General features: G+C 49.0%; 6 protein-coding genes across 6 annotated transcripts; 3 read left to right on the top strand and 3 right to left on the bottom strand.

The window, feature by feature from the left end:
• Nucleotides 1–1,154: 1,154 nt before the first annotated feature.
• PENARI_c020G01997 (uncharacterized protein) lies at nt 1,155–2,281 on the top strand (the record flags this gene model as incomplete). Its single annotated transcript, XM_022634954.1, has 3 exons — nt 1,155–1,198; nt 1,294–1,519; nt 1,706–2,281. 3 exons carry the CDS (start codon nt 1,155–1,157, stop codon nt 2,279–2,281), a joined length of 846 nt encoding a protein of 281 aa, XP_022485108.1.
• Nucleotides 2,282–2,831: 550 nt separating this feature from the next.
• Nucleotides 2,832–4,641, bottom strand: PENARI_c020G03479 (putative GABA permease; the record flags this gene model as incomplete). Its single annotated transcript, XM_022634976.1, has 5 exons — nt 2,832–3,196; nt 3,250–4,092; nt 4,143–4,375; nt 4,432–4,492; nt 4,557–4,641. The coding sequence occupies 5 exons, from the start codon at nt 4,639–4,641 to the stop codon at nt 2,832–2,834; spliced, it is 1,587 nt and encodes a 528-aa protein (XP_022485140.1).
• Nucleotides 4,642–6,495: 1,854 nt separating this feature from the next.
• On the bottom strand, nt 6,496–8,322 carry PENARI_c020G07671 (putative NAD+ kinase Utr1; the record flags this gene model as incomplete). Its single annotated transcript, XM_022635048.1, has 1 exon — nt 6,496–8,322. The coding sequence occupies one exon, from the start codon at nt 8,320–8,322 to the stop codon at nt 6,496–6,498; it is 1,827 nt and encodes a 608-aa protein (XP_022485046.1).
• An 809-nt stretch (nt 8,323–9,131) lies between these two features.
• Nucleotides 9,132–9,930, bottom strand: PENARI_c020G09763 (putative exosome complex subunit Rrp46; the record flags this gene model as incomplete). Its single annotated transcript, XM_022635078.1, has 2 exons — nt 9,132–9,539; nt 9,595–9,930. The coding sequence occupies 2 exons, from the start codon at nt 9,928–9,930 to the stop codon at nt 9,132–9,134; spliced, it is 744 nt and encodes a 247-aa protein (XP_022485193.1).
• Nucleotides 9,931–10,930: 1,000 nt separating this feature from the next.
• On the top strand, nt 10,931–14,313 carry PENARI_c020G02346 (putative potassium/sodium P-type ATPase; the record flags this gene model as incomplete). Its single annotated transcript, XM_022634959.1, has 4 exons — nt 10,931–11,190; nt 11,241–11,367; nt 11,427–11,521; nt 11,580–14,313. 4 exons carry the CDS (start codon nt 10,931–10,933, stop codon nt 14,311–14,313), a joined length of 3,216 nt encoding a protein of 1,071 aa, XP_022485107.1.
• Nucleotides 14,314–15,868: 1,555 nt separating this feature from the next.
• Nucleotides 15,869–20,054, top strand: PENARI_c020G09091 (NACHT domain protein; the record flags this gene model as incomplete). The annotated part of the gene is made up of 2 exons (XM_022635073.1): nt 15,869–19,753; nt 19,815–20,054. 2 exons carry the CDS (start codon nt 15,869–15,871, stop codon nt 20,052–20,054), a joined length of 4,125 nt encoding a protein of 1,374 aa, XP_022485157.1.
• Nucleotides 20,055–20,688: the final 634 nt, after the last annotated feature.

Below are 20,688 nucleotides of genomic sequence, written 5' to 3' on the forward strand. Positions count from 1 at the left end.
CCAGCATAGTCCAGCGCCTCATCTGCTATACAGGGAAGCAGAGCTGGGCTGAGAGATCCGGATGTCAAGTCCGCAACTAAACTTGCCAACCAATCGAGAGCCAACAGCTGTAACTCTTGGTCTCAGGCTCCCAGCCGCATATACCCCTCCGACTCCACTTGGTCTGAACAGTGAAAAATACCGCGCTCCCCCGCCGTCCCAGTTCGGAGAACAATAGCATTCTACACACAAATGTATTATCCCATTCTAAGAGACTACGGCATACTCAACCTTCCTAACTGACCCCTTATGACCAAGTCAAACGGGATCGCGCTAGCTGCTCGGGACCGATACAGCACCCCAGCCCCAGGCTGTGCGACTAGCGTGGCCCTCCAGCGGAAACCTCCAGAATAATGAACTGGGAACCGGGAAGGGTAGTTCTCGTCCACCCTGTTGATAGTCCCTCTTCCTCAAGGCTCAGGCGGTATACTTTCTCTGCCACGTGCACCGATGAAAGGACATTGAGAATCAATGGTCAGGGAGTGAGTTATTCCCGTCTATCTCAAGAGTTCTCGGAGTGACCCCGACCTCTTCGTACCGGACATACCAATATCATTAGTTAATCGGGCAATCAATGTAGCATGAGGAGCTGCCCATTTAGCCAGCTGCAATCCGGTAGCAATTGATAGGCGAGATCTCATAGAAAGGACACCTCGCCCCCCACTTATACGAGACGGGATATTAACGAGCTTATTTAGCCAAATAGCATGACTGCCCTTTTTACCTCTTTGAACATTCTGCATGGAATTGACGCACGGGGACTCGGGGAGGGCCGAGGCTTCAGCCAGCACATCCATGTAGGTTAATCGCTCAGCGCAAAAGTACGACCAGGCGTGGTGCTTCAGCCGCTTTATGTAATTTTTGTAATGAGAAAATACAAGCTAGGCTTGCCCGTAGACTAATAAACAAGTAGGAAGCAGATCTCAAGGTGAATTTTTCGTCTGGTTGTGAATTTTCCACGCTTCTACCTTGGTCGTATGTCGTCCCCCCTCTGCCAGTCACCCCTTCTGCATTGTATAGTCAATAACCCTTAAGAGTCGCAAAGGATCATTAATTGCATGCTTGCTTGCTACATATTCTAGCTAGCTTTCCTTCCCACTGCATCCATCTTCAAAATGTCTATCAGAGCGGTTAGGGAACCGGCCAACGCCAAAGTTGAGTAAGATCGCCCCGATCTCTTTCTCTCCCAATCTCTTTCTCTAGCCCAGCCCATCCCATTCTAAATCAATGTACTTACCCAAAAACACCCGATAGTATTGTGTTTGTTCACGGCTTGCACGGCGACCAAGCACCGTGGACATCCGAGGCGGATGTCTTCTGGCCTGAAAAGCTCCTCCCGGGTAAAATCTCCGACGCATGTATCCTGTCGTTCGAGTATGAAGCGGCTATCGGTCCTTTTTTTGACGAGGACGACGAAATCACGGACATTTCCAACGACCTGATCAACGAGCTGATGGACCATCGAACTGAGAAAGAAAAGGTTTTCTTCCCAGCTCCGCTCTACTCTACCAGTGCCTCTTGATCCAGCTGGTTGACGAAGCAAAAAACAGGAAGAAAGACCCATTATTTTCGTTGCACATTGTCTCGGTGGCGTTGTTTTAGAGAATGTACGTTACCCTCGCTGTCCATGGGAAACCCCACTAACGTAGGACATTCTCATGTCTAGGCCCTAGTCCGAGCCGCCGAACATCCCAGGAAAAGAGAGCTCATTGGTTATATCCACGGTATATTACTACTAGGAACCCCTCATTTCCAGCCGGGATCGCTAGCAGCAGCCACAAACTATCTCCGAATCGCTCAGGCGGAGATCCCCAGCGAGTCGGACCTGAAAGACCGGTTAAATCGCCTCAGCGGCATTCCCCAGCGGTTTGCCGAGCTCAAGCAAGCAGGGGCTGAGTTCGAGGTGGAAGGTTTCTATGCCGGAGCCGGCACCAAGCTGGGCGGTACCGGCAAGGACGTGAAGATCGTTGATGAGGCGTTGGCCCGAGGCCCCGATGCTCCTCCTCCTGAGCGCCTGGCGCGCAATCAGCTACGGCTGAGCCAGTATGACGGCGAGGATGACAAGGATTTCAAGAAGATGTTTCGGATTCTTACCCAGTGGGCGTCCAAGATTGTTCTTCCGGAGGAAGATAAGGGGGCCGCCAATGTGTCGAATGCGACGTTTTCGGGTTCTCATAATTCTGGTTTGCAGCTGGGGCAGAATGTAGGAACTCTGAAGGGGTTCAGTTTCGGAAGAGGTTAGGTAGTTAGGTAATTGATCATTTCATACTTCCAGATTTGAGTTTCGACGCCTTATAAAAACTAATTTATTCCATAGTTAGTTAGTTAATAAAGGAGTGCCCTTAGCAACTCCCATGGAGAAGTGGTAGTTATCAAAATCAGTCCGCAAGTTTATCTGTAAGTCCACTTGAATAAATTAGGGACAATGAATGAAGTAAACGCGACATATTTTGAGGCTACACGGAGGCCATGAACATCAGGGTACAAATAACCACCCAAACGGACTGGCGAGTAGCAAATCTCCGCAGAACAAACCCTCATACACATTTATGTTTGTGAACGACAAAATGCCTAACAATCGCTGACGAACAAGCCATCCTTACTCACCAATATTTCTTCATCGGACAGCCAAGAGCTTTATCGGTACTCCAAGTCTAGATGCAGCTGTGTTCTATTCGGATTAAGCAAAAGTAGCACTAATATAAATTTACCCCTAAATATGAATGACAGACACACGGCTCGAATACAGAAATTTATATACAAGTACATGAGATTTTTCTTGAAACATCCAATCAACTTTTCTTCTCAGCCGCTGGCACATCTGCTCCGGTGACATCTTGTGCTGTGTTCTGTCCACTTAAAAAGCTCACACCACCTGGGCCAGAAAATTGTTTTCGTCCCGTAGTAAGCCAGGTTATGAGGCTAATGACGCCAACGACGCCAACAGCAGCACTGGTATAGTTCATGGATTGTTGATCGACAGGATTTGTGCTCGGGAAGTTGAAGGTGATAGCTGCAAATAGAAGGAACAAGAGTCCGATAATGTTGAGAGCGATGGAGACTGGTACCGAAAAAGAGTAGGGGCCATCAAGCTTCGTTACATGACCGGAAAAGTATCCAGCCAGGCGACTGATAAGTGCCATTGCGTATGATAGATCTGATGACGAGAGATTAGTGACGGTGCCGAAAGAAGGGAAGAAAGTAACTTACAAAAGCCTTCCGTTGAGATAGCAATGACAGTCTGGAATCCAGTGGTTGTGCCAAACTCAATAGCACCGAGGGCAAGCTGCACAGCAAGAGTAAGGAGCACAGCGTTAACAGGAACGTGGGTCTTGCTTTCGACCTTGCTGAAGAATTTAGAAAAGGGTAGGCCACTGTCTCTGGCGAAGGCATACGCAGCACGCGATCCTTCAGCAAGAATGTTGTTTCCAGCCACAATCACAATGACCGAGATCAAGCTTGACAAGATAACAGTGGCAGCCTTGTTCCCAGTGGAATCGTAGATGATCTGAATAACGGGTACACCAGTGCTCGTGCCAGCCGTTGACTCGATATCACCGATGCAGAAGCAAAGAGAGACAAGGAAAATAAATCCAGTGACTGCACCAAGGACCACGGCGAGAACTATAGCCTTGGGTGCCTCTTTGGAGGCAGATTTCATTTCTTCCGTCATATGTGACGGGGCGTCATAGCAGCACATGCCGAAGCAGGCCTGTAAAACACCAATAATGGCGGCCATGCCAGTTCCGAAACCAGTGCCGTTCTGGAAGTCTTGGAATACGAAGGATGCGGGCTGTTTGTGGTCGTTTGTGGCAAGGATCGTGGCTGTAACGATAACGAACGATGCGACGTTCCAAATCAAAATTGCTTTCGAGATTCGGTGGAGTAAATGTGAGCCCCAGAGGTTGACGGCCGCTGAAAGGAATGCGACGAGGTAGGCGACTAAAACGGTTTGCCATCTTTGAATTTCGAATTCGGGGAATATAAGGTTGGCCATTCCGAGAACGAAATTGGAGGCAATGGAGTTATTGGTGGCACCCATGGCCAACAGACCTATACCGATATTAGTAAATGCCAGGGAGCAACAGTATCGGAATGAGTACCAATCAACATGAACCATCCAGTCACATAGGAAAGACCTCGAGCTATACTTGGAGGAGCCAGAGCCGCAACCCATGAGTATTGACCACCGGCCACTGGATACATTGAGCACATCTCTGCCATAGGAATTGCGACGGCCAGTGTCAACAAGCTGACACCGATAAAACTGAAGATCATAACAGGAGGACCGCCGGAGGCCACGCCGACGATAAAAACACCACTCAGTGCAGTCCATCTTGAACGTTGTCAATACAAAGCAGAAGCGATAAAGCAAAATGTTTCGATACTCACGATGTTACCACACTGAAACTAAAGCCAATCATACTAATCAGACCAAAAGATCTCTTGAGCTCTGCAATAACACATTAGCGGCCTATTGGGTAATTTTCAACGAGTAGTATGCTGGGTAGACTGACCTTGCTCATATCCCAAATTCTCCAGGCGCGCATCTTCATTAGGCGTGCCTTGAAACACCTTCGGGTCATCTTCTATAGTCGTCATGGTTGCAGCAAGAACAGTGATCAAGCCCAGGCAAATGTTGCCTAGCAAGGGGTAGGCGATACATCTTATACCCATCGGTAACATCCGCTTTCCCCATACTTTGTCACCCCGGAGTGGCCAAACCAGCTAACAGCGTGATAGATAGATATTCTGTTACGGTTTCCCTATTGAGAAGGTCCGCGCGATGGCTGTGGGGCCGGCCCTTACGAACCGGGACTGACAACCAAAGAGTCGGCTTTGTTGCGGGGGGACCTGTAGAGACTGCAGATAAGACGGCCACTTCTACACTATTAGGCAATTCGAGGAGAATTGCTTTGTGTCATATGGACTTGTATCGCCGTTTTATCTATATATTTATAATGTTCATTATTTTTAAGGTGATAATATCACTTCGTGTCGGCCCGGTGGAAGCCTTCTAACGCCGGTGTTTGGACCTTGGCGCTATGTTCTTGCCGAAATTTGCTTTTCTCTACGACATACTCTGTGGTTGGTGAGGGCTTCGAACGGGTGAGGGCTTTCTATACTGATTTTGAAGTTTATAATGCGATTGTAGGTGGTTTAGAAGATAGCATTCAGGACGCGTTTCAAACCCAATCCTTGAAGTTGCCTACACTGTACGAAGCTGACTTCTCTCCAACTGTAACACACAACATAATAACCTTATTTCCCACTTTCTCCTCTGGGCATAGCTTGGTATGCTTGCTCTCCGGAGCCCCGTTCAGACCCAGATATTGACAAGTGTCACACGCACCCTTAGGGCGTGTTGACACGACCCGAACAACTTCCAACAGCTAGTGTAGGGATATAGTGGGGCTCGGAAAGGTCTCTTCGTGATTAGATAGAATTCTGTAAGTAGTTGAATGATTGCACTACTGACATATATGCTCCCTATATCGTAGAATACAAGGCGTCGAAAATGTGTATACAGTGCCACTGGTGAAGTATTGAGCAGTCTCTACGCGAAAGCCTCAAAGCGAATATACTGCTGCATGTGTAGTTTTCGCCCTACTTTGGCCTCTCTTTCTTTACCTCTTTTTGTCCATTTTCATCTGGTTTAAAATGGTAGGTTAATCATGTGGATTATATAGAGGTGAGGTTTGACTTATGGCCTATAACTGTATGGCGGAGTGAGAAAACACCGTGATAAACTAGACGCCAAGATTAATATCAGACATCTCAATTCCAAAGATAGTACGGAGTAGCCACGATGTCAATGATGGAAGGAAATAGACTTTTGCTAGTGACATGCAGACCCTCGCTGGTGTGTGGGTGTCCTTTATTTCGTAATTCGAATATATGGACCAAGAAGCGTATCCTTACTCAAAGCGACAGTTGTGCGTTTGATTGTATTTTGACTGCAAATGTGATGACGCGAACGCTGTAAGGTTATAGTAGAGGCTGAAATATACATTCTGCGAAAAAGCACTATTCGTATAACTGCAAGGAGGATGAGCCCTTTAGTCAATGTAATAGACAAGCCTTGGAGGTATATAGTTCCAAAGCTAAGATATAACTTCATACAACCCGAAATAAAATGACAATTCTCGCAGAAATCAACCACAGCAACCCGCTGAAGCACTCTATCAGCCGTAGAGGCAACATTTCATAATCTATTGACAAGATGTTCATAAAAAAGAAAAAAAAAAGAAAAAAGGAGGCATGATTCAGCCCAGGCACCGGGCCCGTCAAAAGCGAAAAAGATAGATACAATGCGAGCCGAACGCCAAGCAGATCGTGTGACGCTGATAGTGACAGATGGTAAGGGAATAAGAGATGAGTTATTCCGGAACAAGAAACAAGTAAAAAGGTATAGAGCAACAAGAAACCAGAAATCGCTAACATGCACTTCGGAGATCACATACTGAGCAAGCTCATTTGTCGACGCATGGGGTTGGGCGACATTGCATCTCCATCTTCGCTGGGACCGATACCGCTATCTGTACCGTTGATGCCGGCGTCTGTGTCGATATCCCATTGTTCGTCTTCGTTGGGGTCACCGTTGTGGTCGGCGCCGTCGCCATCCCAGCCTTTTTGGATTGCGCCACGGGTGTTCCAGCGCAGAGCGCGTTGGACGCTTGTGAACCATTCGTTGTTGTTGGATACGACAGTTGGGAAGGGGTACTGGCTTGCTTCGACGGTGACACAGTCACCTTGGCGGAGTTCGATGCGACCCTTGCCGTCGAAGGAGCAGTAGGCGGTGGACCGGGAGGTGTTTGGGACTGCGATGCGGAGAAGGTGGGAGTCTGAGAGCACCATTGGGCGGAAGGAGAGGGTGTGGGGACAGATTGGTGTCAGGAGAATGCCGGGGATAGAAGGGTGCATGAGAGAGCCGCCGGCTGAGAGGGAGTATGCTGTTGAGCCGGTCGGGGTGGAGAAGATACAGCCGTCTGCTTGGACGACGGTCAGAAGCTCGTCGTCGGCATATAGCTCTAGATTCGAGACGTAGGGGGATGGGCCGCGGTCGATGACGAGCTCGTTCAAAACTTCAAACTGCTCGCCTTCCTCGACCGCACCTGCCTCTGCGCCTTTACTCCGGTCCTTCCGGAAGACGGTGCATGTGAATCGCATACGTAGGTTGACGCGCATGCCCACATCACCCATGACACCATTCAGTTGTGATTTGTAATTGGAGAATTCGAAGTTTGTGAGGAAGCCGAGACTGCCCAATGAGAAGCAGAGCACAGGCGGTACAACCCGCTGGAAGAGCCATGAAGTGAAGAGGACAGTGCCATCACCACCTAGAGTCAAGACCAAGTCAAATTTATCCGGCGATGTCCAGCAAAGATCTGGTGTCCAGAAATGCAGCATCTGCGCAAACATCGGGTCTTTTTGCAAGAGCCCCGGTGCGTCGAAGCGCTTGGAATTCCGCAATTTCGCATCAACATAGACATTGACTCCTTGTTTGTTCCCATATCTTGGTGTTGAAAGCAGCCACTCGGCAACTTCCCGAGTCAAATGCACTAGGCTGTTATCCCGAGCCTTGGTGACAATCATGACATTTCGCACGGCGCGTTTGATCGGCCGGCGTTGGAGCTGCTTGGAAACCTCGCGTACTCCAGTTGCTGTCTGAACTAGCCGTGAGTGGGACAGCCACTCATCATCGGCGATTTCCTCTAGCACCTTCTTTATATTGACAGCGTCGTCGAAACGCTGGTGGAAATAACATGGCGACTGCAATACTAGTCGTGCAGTTGCCGGTGATCTATCGAGGTATCCGCTTAATTGTAGGTTGGAAAGTGCTGTAGAGAGGTTTTGGGAGGCATTGCTGCCCCGGCGCTGCCGGTCGTCAGAAGGCGGGGAAGCCTGGGTGGACTTATTGAGCAAATTCGACCACGAACTCGCCGACATGGTGTTGGGATTATTGGCGACGATCGAGGATCGCGAGGCCAGGGCTTTCAAAATGGTCTGTCGCGGGATGGAATCCGTCGAGAGCGCTTTCTGCGACCGAGGCCGAGAAATGGCCTTTTGGAGAGGCCGTAGCGTCAGAGGCAGCGACAAGCCTTCTTCTTCAATCGGCTCAGTCTGGAGGGAGAGAGTGCTGGCGTGAGGGGAGTCGCGAATCTCGGTGTGGGTTTGGGAGGGTTCTATATGGAGGGCATAGTCGCGGAGCAGTGCCGCACCAACTGGGGAGCACGAGGAGTGAGATGAATTGTCAGACCGAGGGTTATCGCGGCTCGCCATAAGAAAGATCAAAAGTAATCAAGGGTGACTCGGATGTAACGGGGATTGCGGATCCGACGTCTCGAGATCTGTCGTGGGTCAGAGATGGGGGTTCTAGCGTCTTCCACTCTGTGTCTGTAAGATGACAAGGATGCGCCCGGATAAATTGCAGATGGGGTCAAAAGGGAGGGAAATGCGAAGAAGTTATTGGAGCAAGATAAAAGTTCCCCAGACAAAGAAATTCGCGGATGACAATTAATCATTTTCCCGCAATAGTCGAAAAACTATTCTTTTCTCCGGCCTATGCAGTATGCAGTCATGGCGCTCAGATGCTGACGTTTACAATTGTCTCTAACTACGTCAATCCGGATGTTGGATATTGGGTTCGTTATTCTGCTCACTTTACACATATGCTAGAGCCTCGGATAATCCCCATAAATCGCTCACCTGCGATCTAGCATTCCTATTTCTCTTCACCGCTCCATTCCTGCACCATAACGACGTAACCGAGTGGTCACCAAGAGGCTAACCATAGCCATTCCGGACTACAAGGATCCGGGGAGCGAAACAAGCCTCTGCAGGGCTGTCGCTTGTGGCAGGCAAAGCGTGTTGTACATGCAGCGACAGTCAGGTGATGGTGCCTCGATCGGGTGTCATACTCAGGCACCTGGTGGGTGGCACTGTCGCACCCTAGTTGAGCGGGACATGTAGTGAAATCCCTAGGAAAAAAGGTGTGTGGGAAGAAAGGGACCAGGTGTGACAGCAGCTCAGGGGCAAGGGTGTTGCACCTTCGGCCCATATCACTTGTAACTCTCCGCGTATTGCTGTGCTCAGATCGAGTCAAGTTTGTAGGCGTAGTCACTGTAGATCTGGTCCTCCACTGCCTCCCGGATGAAACCATTTAGGCTGCCGTCCTTTCCTTCGCTCATGCTCACATCGCCGTCGGAGCTGTCAGAGGCACCCTGACAGATGGAGAGAGCGTGTTGGCGGGCCAGCTCCCAGGTGTCAAAGTCGAATCGGCCTTCGCTTTCGTTGAGGAGAAGGTGGCTCTTGGAGGAGATCGCAAAGACGTGGAGGGACACGGCGGCTTTGGCGGCGGTCGGGGAGGGGTCACGGACAATGTCACCAGACTTTGTTACACAGAGAAGAGTCGCGGCAAAGGTCATCGACAGAGGAACCGAGGCGGACATCATGGCGAGCAAGCCAGCGTGCAAAAGAGCTGGGAGGATGGTAAGGTACTGGATGGGTTAGTTTGATGGGCCAGTGCAGCGAGAAGAGAATGAAAATACTCACTGAGTCACCGCGTTCAATGTTTTCGCCTCCAACGATGGCCAGAGTGAGGACAACACCACGACGAGGGAATCCTTTCTCGCGGCCCAGAACCACCTTGCCCAACACAGAGCGCAGGATTCCTTCGACATATCTCTCTCCGACACCAGCAGTGGTAGTACCAGGTTTGACAAACACCTCCACGGTTGCTTCCTCGGGCTTCAATGCGTCACGGCGTCCTGGGAGCTCGACGGGGGCATTGACGGCACCCAGGATATTGTAACCCGTAGCGGGGCATTTGTATGACGCCGAGCCATCGGCACGATTTAACTGCGAGAGAGATGTTGTTGGACCGACCATCTTGAAACGGGAATGGCAAGTGAGAAGCTGTTGTTCTGTTCTGCTGTTCGCCTCGAAGAGTTGAAGCTTCCCGCAATTTTTTATCACTGGCCCGATTTGATTGGCTGTGGGAGGCAGTACTGGGTACTTTGTTGATGGAGGGCCCACCTCATACTTCGCAGTATCTTCTACTTGTAACCAAATGCTATGATCTACTTTGTATTCTGTCTATTTCTTTTCTCAGTGTATCTTCTACCTTCTTACTTACTACTCCAGTATATCTGTCTAAGCCAAAGTTAATTCGGTTATAAGCCTAAATGCCGCCTTCGACTCCTATAGGTCGCCCCCGACAAATGGACGTGTCAGTCCTAAGATGCCGAGCTCTTGGAATGCCCAGGCCGGGCTGTGCTAATACAGGTCTGGTCCAAAGCCACGCCTTCCAACAACAGACGTGTTGTTCGTTCCAGTTCGATCCCCTTGATCTTCTAACATATTGAATTCAAGCTGAATGCCGGAATCCGAGAAGCCGTCGCCGTCGCCAGCGTCCCGATATAGGAATAGAACGCCACGACTGCCGAGAAACCAATGAATTTGTGGCTTAACCCCGGACTAGTCAACCATCCAATCCCACTACAGCACACCCATCCCCAAGATCCGAGTGGACTACGAACCAGGATCGTGAGTAGCTATCGCCAAGGGTCCCAAGAGCCAAGAGCTTACCTGTACGAGTTGCCCCAATGACATCGTTGCCTCATGAGATGATTACGCCCCCTCGCTGGGGTATCCCCCCTCCTGATTCAAAAGGAAAGCCGGCCATGTGCCGATGTTTGGCACTAATTCCCTACAAAAGCCACGTCCAAAAGCCACTTCTAGGTTCTACCTACCTTCTTCTCATTTTTGATTCTTCCCTTTGAAGACAGTCCTTTCCTCTGCCCTGGGTAGTCATCAGGGTGACAAGCAACCTTAGATTCAAAGCATCTATCTCATTGCCCCTTCTCCCTTTTCCCTTCTCTTCTATTGAATGGGCGTGAACGTAGAGTCTACTCTCGATGTCGAGGAATCGACGGAGCCTCCTATATGTGGTTATACGGAACCCAGCTCAAAACCCAATGTCGCCAGCACCCTAGATATTAGGCCCTGTGCTACCCATGAGAAATCTATACCGCATAAAAGTGATCATCCCGCGCCGGTCGATCTACCTCCTACTAGAGAGGGCTCTGATCAGAGTGCCCACCTCATAAATCCATCTGAGCTCGCTACTCTCCTCAGAACTGACCTTCGGTATGTTGGCCGGGCATTTACAACACAAGCATTGTTAACAAGTGATATAGAAATGGTATCTCTGATTCAGAAGCGGCATGCCGCCTCGAGCGCGATGGTCCGAATACCGTGCGTGAAATGGAGAGTGTCTCCGTCTGGGGGATACTGCTAAGACAGGTGTCCAACAGTCTGACTCTAGTACATGCCTCAATACTGGATATCGCCATCAAAGGCAATGAATGCTGACATAAATCAAGGTCCTCTTAATCACCATGGCCCTCTCCTTTGGAATCGATGATTACATAGAGGGCGGTGTTATCACTGCAGTGATTCTCCTAAACATCATCGTAGGGTAAGAACCCGGTGTTTCGTTTATCATATGTTAACTAAACTAACAACCACTCTCACAGCTTCATCCAAGACTACAGAGCCGAAAAGACAATCCTCTCACTACATCGTCTCTCCGCTCCAATATGTAAAGTCATCCGAGACGGTCGAATCGCCTCTGTCAAAGCCGAATCTCTCGTCCTGGGAGACGTCGTGCAACTATCCGTTGGTGACATCGTCCCCGCCGATCTCCGACTATTCGACGGCATGAATGCTTCAATGGACGAGGCACTTCTCACCGGTGAATCACTTCCAATTCTCAAAACTCCCCAACTCACTCTCGCCTCGCGTGATATCCCCATTGGTGATCGGACCAATATGGCCTATTCGGGCTGTAGTACCACACAGGGTCGAGCAATGGGAATTGTCACGGCGATCGGCATGAACACTGAAGTTGGAAAGATTGCCCAGTTGCTACAGACAAATTCTGATCTTGGTGATTCGGGTCCTTTTGGTCGTGTGTGGAAACGGGTCAAATTGTTCATTATGAATATCTTGGGGTTGGTTGGTACACCGCTGCAAGTGAAGCTGAGCAAGTTTGCACTTCTACTCTTCGCACTGGCAATTCTGTTGGCCATCATTGTTTTCTCGGTCAACAAGTGGGATGTCCAGGGCGAGGTTCTCATATACGGCATTTGTGTTGCTGTAGCGGTCATTCCAGAGTCGTTGATTGCCGTTCTTACCATCACCATTGCTGTGGGTACAAAGGCCATGGCAAGAGGGAATGTCATCGTGCGCAAACTTCAATGTCTTGAGGCAGTCGGCGGTGTCACAAACATCTGCTCTGACAAGACCGGAACCTTGACGCAGGGCAAGATGATTGCCCGCTCGGCTTGGATTCCTGGTGCTGGGACTTTGACCGTGAGCCAGACGTCCGATCCATTTGATCCGACTAGTGGAGTTGTTCAGTTGGATGAAATTGATTGGAACTCAACTCGGCCTATTGAGGATCATCCCGCTTTGCATACCTTCCTGCGAGCGATCTCTCTTTGCAATCTTTCTACTGTTCATCATGATAACAAGGTATGGAGTGCAGTGGGTGAGCCCACGGAGATTGCGCTTCATGTCCTGGCTTTGCGCTTCGGTTTTGGGAAGAGCTCTGTTATGAAGAGGCGTCAGCTTCAACTGCATACAGAATACCCATTCGATTCGGCTATCAAGAAGATGACTGTTGTCTACAATAATCCTCAAGATAGGGCAATGGAGATATACACCAAGGGAGCGCCAGAAACTATCATCCCTCATCTACATATCGTTGAAAGCGAGAGACAAACCATTCGAGATACAGCCGATCGGATGGCAGGTGAAGGTCTCCGTGTCCTGTGCATCGCGTATAAAACTGTTCTCGGAGGGGATATGTCTCAAGTATCTCCCCGAAATGCAGCCGAGTCAAACCTCCGCTTCGGCGGCCTAGTTGGACTTTACGATCCCCCTAGAGTCGAAACAGCTGCAGCAGTGCGCCGATGCCAAATGGCAGGGATCACTGTACACATGCTCACAGGAGACCACATCAAAACAGCAACGGCCATCGCCTCAGAAGTCGGAATTCTTGACCGCGTAGCAGCTGTCATAAAGGCGGGCAGACTGGTAATGGCAGCCGACGAGTTCGATAAAATGAGTGACGATGAAATCGACGCTATCGAAGAGCTGCCTCTTGTCATTGCCCGGTGTAGCCCTGCTACAAAGGTTCGCATGGTAGACGCCATGCATCGGCGTGAGGCATTCTGTGTCATGACTGGCGATGGTGTCAATGACTCCCCGGCACTCAAACGAGCAGATGTTGGTATTGCTATGGGGAAGAATGGAAGTGACGTTGCCAAGGAAGCGGCTGATATGGTCTTGACGGATGATAATTTCTCATCTATTGTTAAGGCGGTTGAGGAGGGAAGGCGGCTTTTTGATAATATCCAAAAGTTCCTCATGCATTTGCTCATCTCGAACATTGCACAAGTCATCCTCCTGTTGATCGCGCTAGCCTTCAAAGATAAAGGCGGAGACTCAGTCTTCCCATTATCTCCACTCGAGATCCTCTGGGCAAACCTGGTCACATCCTCATTCCTGGCTGTAGGTCTCGGGCTAGAAGAAGCCCAACCAGATATCATGTACAGACCACCCCACGACCTCCGCATCGGCGTCTTCACTCGCGAGCTGATAGTCGACAAAATGATATACGGAACGTTTATGGGCACCTTGTGCCTCGTTGCATTTGTCTGCGTTATCTACGCCGCAGGCACGGGCACTTCATCTCTAGGCGATGGATGTAACTCGGGTTATAATCCAACATGCGATACTGTCTTCCGTGCTCGGGCAACTACATACGCAACGCTGACTTTCCTCCTGCTTGTCACGGCTTGGGAAGTGAAACACTTTTCTCGGTCCTTATTTAACATGGATCCCATTCGGTATCCAAAGACTCTTTCTGTTTTCCCTACAGTCTGGAATAATAGGTTTTTGTTCTGGGCTGTCATGGCTGGATTTGTTATTGCATTTCCAGTTATCTATCTTCCTGTTGTTAACCAGCTTGTTTTCAAGCATCAGGCTATAACTTGGGAGTGGGGTGTTGTCTTTGGGTGTACGCTTGTTTACTTGATCTGTGTTGAGAGCTGGAAGGCTGTCAAGCGGGCGTTTGGGATTGGGAGTGGGAAGAATGCTACTCTTACCTTGGAAGATGCTGAGATGAGGGCTGGTCTGGCTACTTTGACGCCCCTCTCGCTGAGTGCGAATGCTAGTGCTAATGCTAGCGTCGAGTTGAAATGATGATGGATGGTTACCATGGCTGGATAGTTCAACATTATGTTGGTCATGTCGTTTCAATTTGGGGCTTTCAACATCCCCCTGCTTGCATGCATTGCTTTTGTTATCTATCGAGATTCGGAATGAACCTAAATAGCCTTTGAGTAGGATATCTGAGAGACATGGCTACCTTCTTTGTCTGGTCTGTTTTAATTCTAGGCAAGTGGATCTATGGGAACCTCATTTATCCAAGCACTATAACGGGTACCTCTGATCTAGTAAATGTGAAGGTTCACGTGAAATATATTTCGTAAATGGTTTAGACTAGAGCCTAGCTAGGAGGCCGCACGGAGTCAATCATTATAGATCGACACGTGGACTTACCCCGACGCGGATATACCGCGAAACCGTACATTTCGACACTCAAAAAAGGTCTAATACCAATCTATACCCCGGGAGCTAACTTTTAGTAAGATACCGCGAAGATATACATCTTTAGTGACGAGATATGGCGTATACGTCGAGGATTGGCCTCCGAACTTACCTCGTTTAAACCTAATTGAACTTATATAGCGGTGGTTAAGATTGATATTTAAGCTCTTTCTAGAGATTATTGATATAGGAAGAAAGGAGAGCAATGAGTAGCGTTTTAAGCAGTGCCTAGTATATATATGGTAGGCAATACCGTAGGCAAAGATAGATAGCCTGATATTGAGTATAGGGAGATGTTTAGGAGCAGTACGGAAGCACTAGGGGTTATCATACAAAATATTAGTCGAAATTGATTATGCGGTTATTAAGCTTACTCACATTCTTTACTCGAACTAATTGGTTTAATGTATGGTGGTGTAGTTCTGTACAAAGTAGATATATCTATCTATTAGATGAGGGTGGCCGAAAAGTGGAGTGGGAAGATACTTTTGACTAGTGTCTGTATGTTGATAAATACACTGGGAATTGCCTGCATTATCTATACCATTATCGTGACTGCGTCTCTACAGTTTAATTATGTCTGTATGCGCCTTTAACGTGCGAAATAACAGCTGCAAACCTTTAGCATTAGAAATGAAGGCAAAAAAACCAACAAATCTTGATTTAGTGCCCTGAATAAGTAGTAACTACGGCTACTGCTGCAAGCCGCGCACACTGGCTTGCTGTCTTCAGTCGAGAAATATTCTGGGTGTGAGAGGACAACAAGCGAAACCAGATACATGGTAAATGCTATAATCAGGTGGTCCCATATCCCACTTCAGTCGCTGGCAGAAATCCTAGGATGGCATCGGCATAACACATTGGATTCAGTCACACTATAGCATGGACATGGAATACAAGTTATTCATTTCATGAGTGCGCAATAGATAGGGTGAGAAACAGGAGTGAGATTGGGTGGGAATAGCTTTGACCCTTTCTGATGCTTATGTAACATTGCAGTAGCCAGTCCGGCCGTTGCAGCTATTCCTGAAAAGTAAACATTGCGGCGAGGCTGAGCGTGACAGCAATGAGGGGTCCACATGGTCTTAGGTCTTAAAGATGGACTCATATCCCCCTTTTTCTCAGACGAGCAGGTGCATATCTCACGATGGCGGTAACAGCGAATGATCCTCATGAAGATAAGCTCTCCTCGCTCTGGTATCAGGCCTGCGAAGACTATGCCAAGGAGACCGAACTTGCCTTTACCAATGAGGGGCTCCCAGAGATGCGCGGGCCAGAAGACCTGTCTCGCCAGTTGGACAAAGAGAAGGACCATTTTGAGGACTTTCGGATGAAAAAGCGCCCGCTGCTGCATGCCATGCAGGTGGTGCTGGCGCCCTTTGAGAACTGGGGGGATATAATTGCCGGCGCTGCAGCTGCGGCCTTCCCACCGGCATCGACTATCATGGGTGCGATGCTGCTCCTGGTCCGCGGGGCACGGAAGGTTAGTGATGCGTTCAATATGATTATAGACCTCTTCCACAAACTCGGGAATTTTGCCCTGCGGCTGGATTCCTATAAAGGGGTTCCACTGAGCGAAGGCATGAGGACTATTATCGTGAAGGTGTTGGTCAATTATCTCCGAGTCTGCGCGACATCACACACCATTTTGGGTAAAGGTTCCCTGAGGGCGAGACTCTCGAAGTGGGCAAAGAACATCTTTATTGAGGACGAGTCCGTTAGCTCTCTGCTTGCTGAGTTGGAGGAATTGACCAGCCAGGAGCATTTGATGGTGTCCGCTCATGGACTCAAACTCACTCACCAAGCTCTAAGAAACACGGAGAAGTTGCTGGAGCGAGAAGATCGCAAGACCGACCGTGAGCAACTGGAGAGAGTAAAGACCGCATTGAACCCCATCTCCGCGTCTGGCCAGGTCTTCTCTTCCATCAATGAGAATCGGATACCAGGGTCAGGTCGTTGGATTGAGAATAGGCTCCGATCGTGGCGGCAAGGATATCAGCCTCTCCTCTGGCTTCACGGAGGACCTGGTGTGGGAAAGTCGCACCTGGCTTCTAAGATTATCGAGGATCTTTCCGAGTTAGGGGCATCTAACCCACCGGTCATTTGCTCCTTCTTTTTCAAGAACAACGACGTCGATCTACGCTCACTGAATAATGCCCTGCGGACTCTGGCATGGCAGATCGCAACACAACAACCCAGCTTCGCGTTGCACGCTGAAGAGTTTTCTCTCAGAGAGGACCCTGGGAACAGTTATGTTGTCTGGAGGAAGCTCTTACAGGATTACCTCAATGCGGCTCTATCTGACGCCGCGATCTATTTTGTGATTGATGGAATCGACGAGGCTGAGCCAGAGGAGCAGGAGATGCTTTTTAGCTTATTGGAAAAAACGTTCGAAGCAGAGGAGGACAACACTCAATTTCCATCGCTGCGGGTTATACTTCTCAGTAGGGACTCTGTGCGTCCCTTGATCGATGAGCACTCCTTAGGCTGGATCCCAGAAATTGAAATAGGGCATGAACAGAACAAGGACGATCTGCACGAATACGTCACTCAGAAACTGCAGAAGAGCAAGTTATTTCGCGGCTCTCCAGAGCTTCTAGATGAGATTGTCAACCAAATCTGTCATGAAGCCGAAGGTCTTTGGGAATGGGCCAACCTTGTAATCAAATCAGTTCTACGCTGTCGAACGAAGGAGCAGATTTGGAAAGTCGTCAAGACCGTGCCACGAGGCATCAGCGCGATGTTACAGCAGGAGCTGCAGCGCCTAAGCAGAGTACTGTCTCTATCAGATGGGCTGTCCGATAATGAAGGATCTACAGACGAAACAATAGCCCCAGGGATTGAGCAGCTCAACATTCTCCTCCCATTCGTAACCCTGGCGCAGAAGCCGCTAACGGTATGGCACCTCGATATCATTCTTGAGATTATCTTGAAGGAGGAGGTCTTGAACTTGGAAGACGATATTCGAACTGTGTACTCCTCATTATTCGCGACTAGGCCCAACGATGACCAAGATTCCTTTGGCGGCACTGAGGTGGTCACACTTCGACATAGTTCCTTCTATGAGTTTTTCAGGACGTCTCAAAACACCAGTCCAATCCAGGTCAACATCGACCGAGCAGAAGCGAGCTTCATCCACGTCTTCCTCTATTCTTTGCAGGAGGATAGGACGCCCAGATCCTCCAGAACGACACAGGACCTCGCTGGATACGCCATGCAGTTCCTGCCCTCGTATCTAACGAATGCACAACCGACACATGCCGGAGATCTACGGGAAGAAATATCCTCTCGTCTTGCGGATCTCTTTGCCGAAGAGCGAAATATGAAGTGGTTCGTCCTGAACGTGCAGGTCCAACAAATCGACAAGTATGAATTTTACCCGGATGCAAGACTATCAGAATTGGGCGAATACTACATCTATACGGACGGCCCAGAATATGTGAATGAAAGGGCGCAGCGTGTCTTGGATTGGCTTCTTCCAGAAACCCAACAGGCTTTTCGAGCGTATGCGCAATCCTCAAGTCTAGCAAGCGATTCATGCCCTTTTACGGTTCTCTTCTCTCGGATGGTAGGGTCCTGGGCCAAATTATGGCTGGATCCAGAGGAGATCATGGAGGATGATGGAAGGCCGGCGGTTTATCCCACCAATCTTGTAGTATACCGCAAAATGTCGACAGGAAACACGGAGCCTGACTTGAAAGAATCGTTGCTTAGAGTTACGTACAGATTCCCGTCCACGGTGTTGCGTGCGGCCGAAATGCAAGAGTTTCCGGAAACCCCAATGTGGCATGCGCGAGTAGCACAGGCTCTCTTTCTGCATTGTTGCTATAGGAAAGCTCTTCAGCACTTCAAAATTGCCTTACAGCAGCACGAGGAGTCTCCTAGCTTCGGCTCGCAGTCCATTTCTGTCATTCACCGAGACATCGCTCGCACTTTAACGGAGCTTGGAAAGCATAAGGAGGCACTGGCGCATTTCGAGTTAACTCGGGAATTGCAAAAGCACGTCCAGGGGCGAGATATTCCCAATGATCAGGTGAATGCTTTATTAAGCATTGCACAAATGAAGCACCGTGCGAAGCGGACCGAAGAAGCAATTTCAACTGCGAACGAAGCATGGGGCATAGTCCTGCGAAACGAAGATTATTGGTGGCGTCCAGACCTATTGTCCTTCTTTGAGATTTTCTTGGAGCTGCACCAGCTGCATCGTCTTCGGTCCATCTGGGATTTCGCTTTTGCCCAATATGAATCATTATCCAAAGAACGAAACAAACCAGATACTTTTCATGAATTCCTTCTCGACTCTCTTACTTTTCGGCCCCGCACAATGTACAGAGCTCTTCACCATGCCCTGACCAGAGACGACCAGAGTTATATCGACATCATCTCCGAAATTATGGCCAAGCTCTATATTTTCACCAGACAAGGGGTCAACCCTGTGGAGCTCAGGTATTTGCTAGCTACAGTCCTATTTGAAAAAGGGCAGACGAGCCGAGGAATACAGGGATGGTATGAGGTTGCAGCCGTTTCCCAGGCAGATGTTAAATGGGATATCTCTTATTCTCACGCTCGATCTATTTGTCACTTGGCAGCCTTGTGTCTTAGAGACGCAGATACCTTAACCTCTTTTGACATTCCCTCGTCGCTCGCTGAAGAACCTCCCTGCAGTGATGTCTGTCTGATCATTTCCAGTTGGCTTCAAGATCACGGGGATGCTACCAATGCTCGGGAGGTCCTCCGCGGCCGTGTAAAGGACTGCATCGCCTTGCTGTCCGACGATGATCCGTATAATGATAGCGACGCCTTCATAAGTCTTTTCAGGACGTTTCTGCTTGCTCCAGATAGCGATGAGGACCTAGGTGCAGTTCTGTACTTGATTAAACAGGATAACGAGCGGATAATGAGAGCCCACACTACCGAGGAACGTGTTAAAGAAGCGTCTCAAGATGATCAACCGAATGATCTATCCGAACCACTAGATCGGGTACTGCTCGTCGACGACAAAGACAGCGCGAACGAAGATCCGCTAGATGATGTATCGATATGGTTCAGCACCGCCCCTTTGGTCGAGTGTTTAACCTGCAAACGCGAGATAGGGTCCATCCACTATTGGTATTTCTGTCGCTCTTGCCCGCTCACAACCTTGTGTCCACGGTGCTACGGCCAGTTCCAGCAAGCTCCTACAAAACCTTGCGATGCAACCAAATTCCAGGGAATCTGCAACCCTCAACATGAGTTCTACTATACTGGCCCTTTTCTTCGGTACTCTGACCGCGTCCCTGATGGCATGGTTCCATTGGTTTCTGCTGCTGGAGAAAAACAGATTATATGGATAGAGGAGTGGAAAGAAAGACTTGCGAAAAAGTGGGAGATTGAAGACTTTTGGTTTGAGGGTGAACTGTCCGCTTGGTGTATGCGGGTGCTACCGGAACCTCATAGAAGTCGGTTTGCTACGTTGATCGGTCCTGGCGATCCATGACCTGCCGAGTGTAGAGGAGCTTTTCTATTAGCACAAAGCCTACTTAGCTCTTAGGCTTTGTGGCTATTGACACAGCTTTGTAATAGCCCCTGTCTGCTACGTGTCTCCTGACATAAAGCTATTTCCATCTTCGGGATATTGCTCGGGCTGGTCCGTTCGCAGCAAGACGGTGGCTCAGCTGGATGGTTACACTACATGATATCTCTGTTTTTCCCTCGTGTTTCATTTCATAGCAATGTTGGATTCCTCGTATTTCATTAAATAAAGAAAAAGAGATATCGCATTCGACTGTTTAGGGAGGACCCCGGAAGCAAGAGTCTTTTACTGAGGTCTCAAAAATCAGTCTTGCCACAATTTGACTTGGTTATTTACTCCTTCTTACCTGATCGACAGGCCTTTTACCCTGCAAGTAGATTATACCTTAACAGTTATTCACACACTCTAGTGCAATCAACGTTACAGCAAGCTCTTCTAAGAGAAGGTACTAAAAG

Source organism: Penicillium arizonense (assembly GCF_001773325.1).
Source record: "Penicillium arizonense strain CBS 141311 chromosome Unknown PENARI_contig020, whole genome shotgun sequence".
Taxonomy (NCBI): Eukaryota; Fungi; Ascomycota; class Eurotiomycetes; order Eurotiales; family Aspergillaceae; genus Penicillium; species Penicillium arizonense.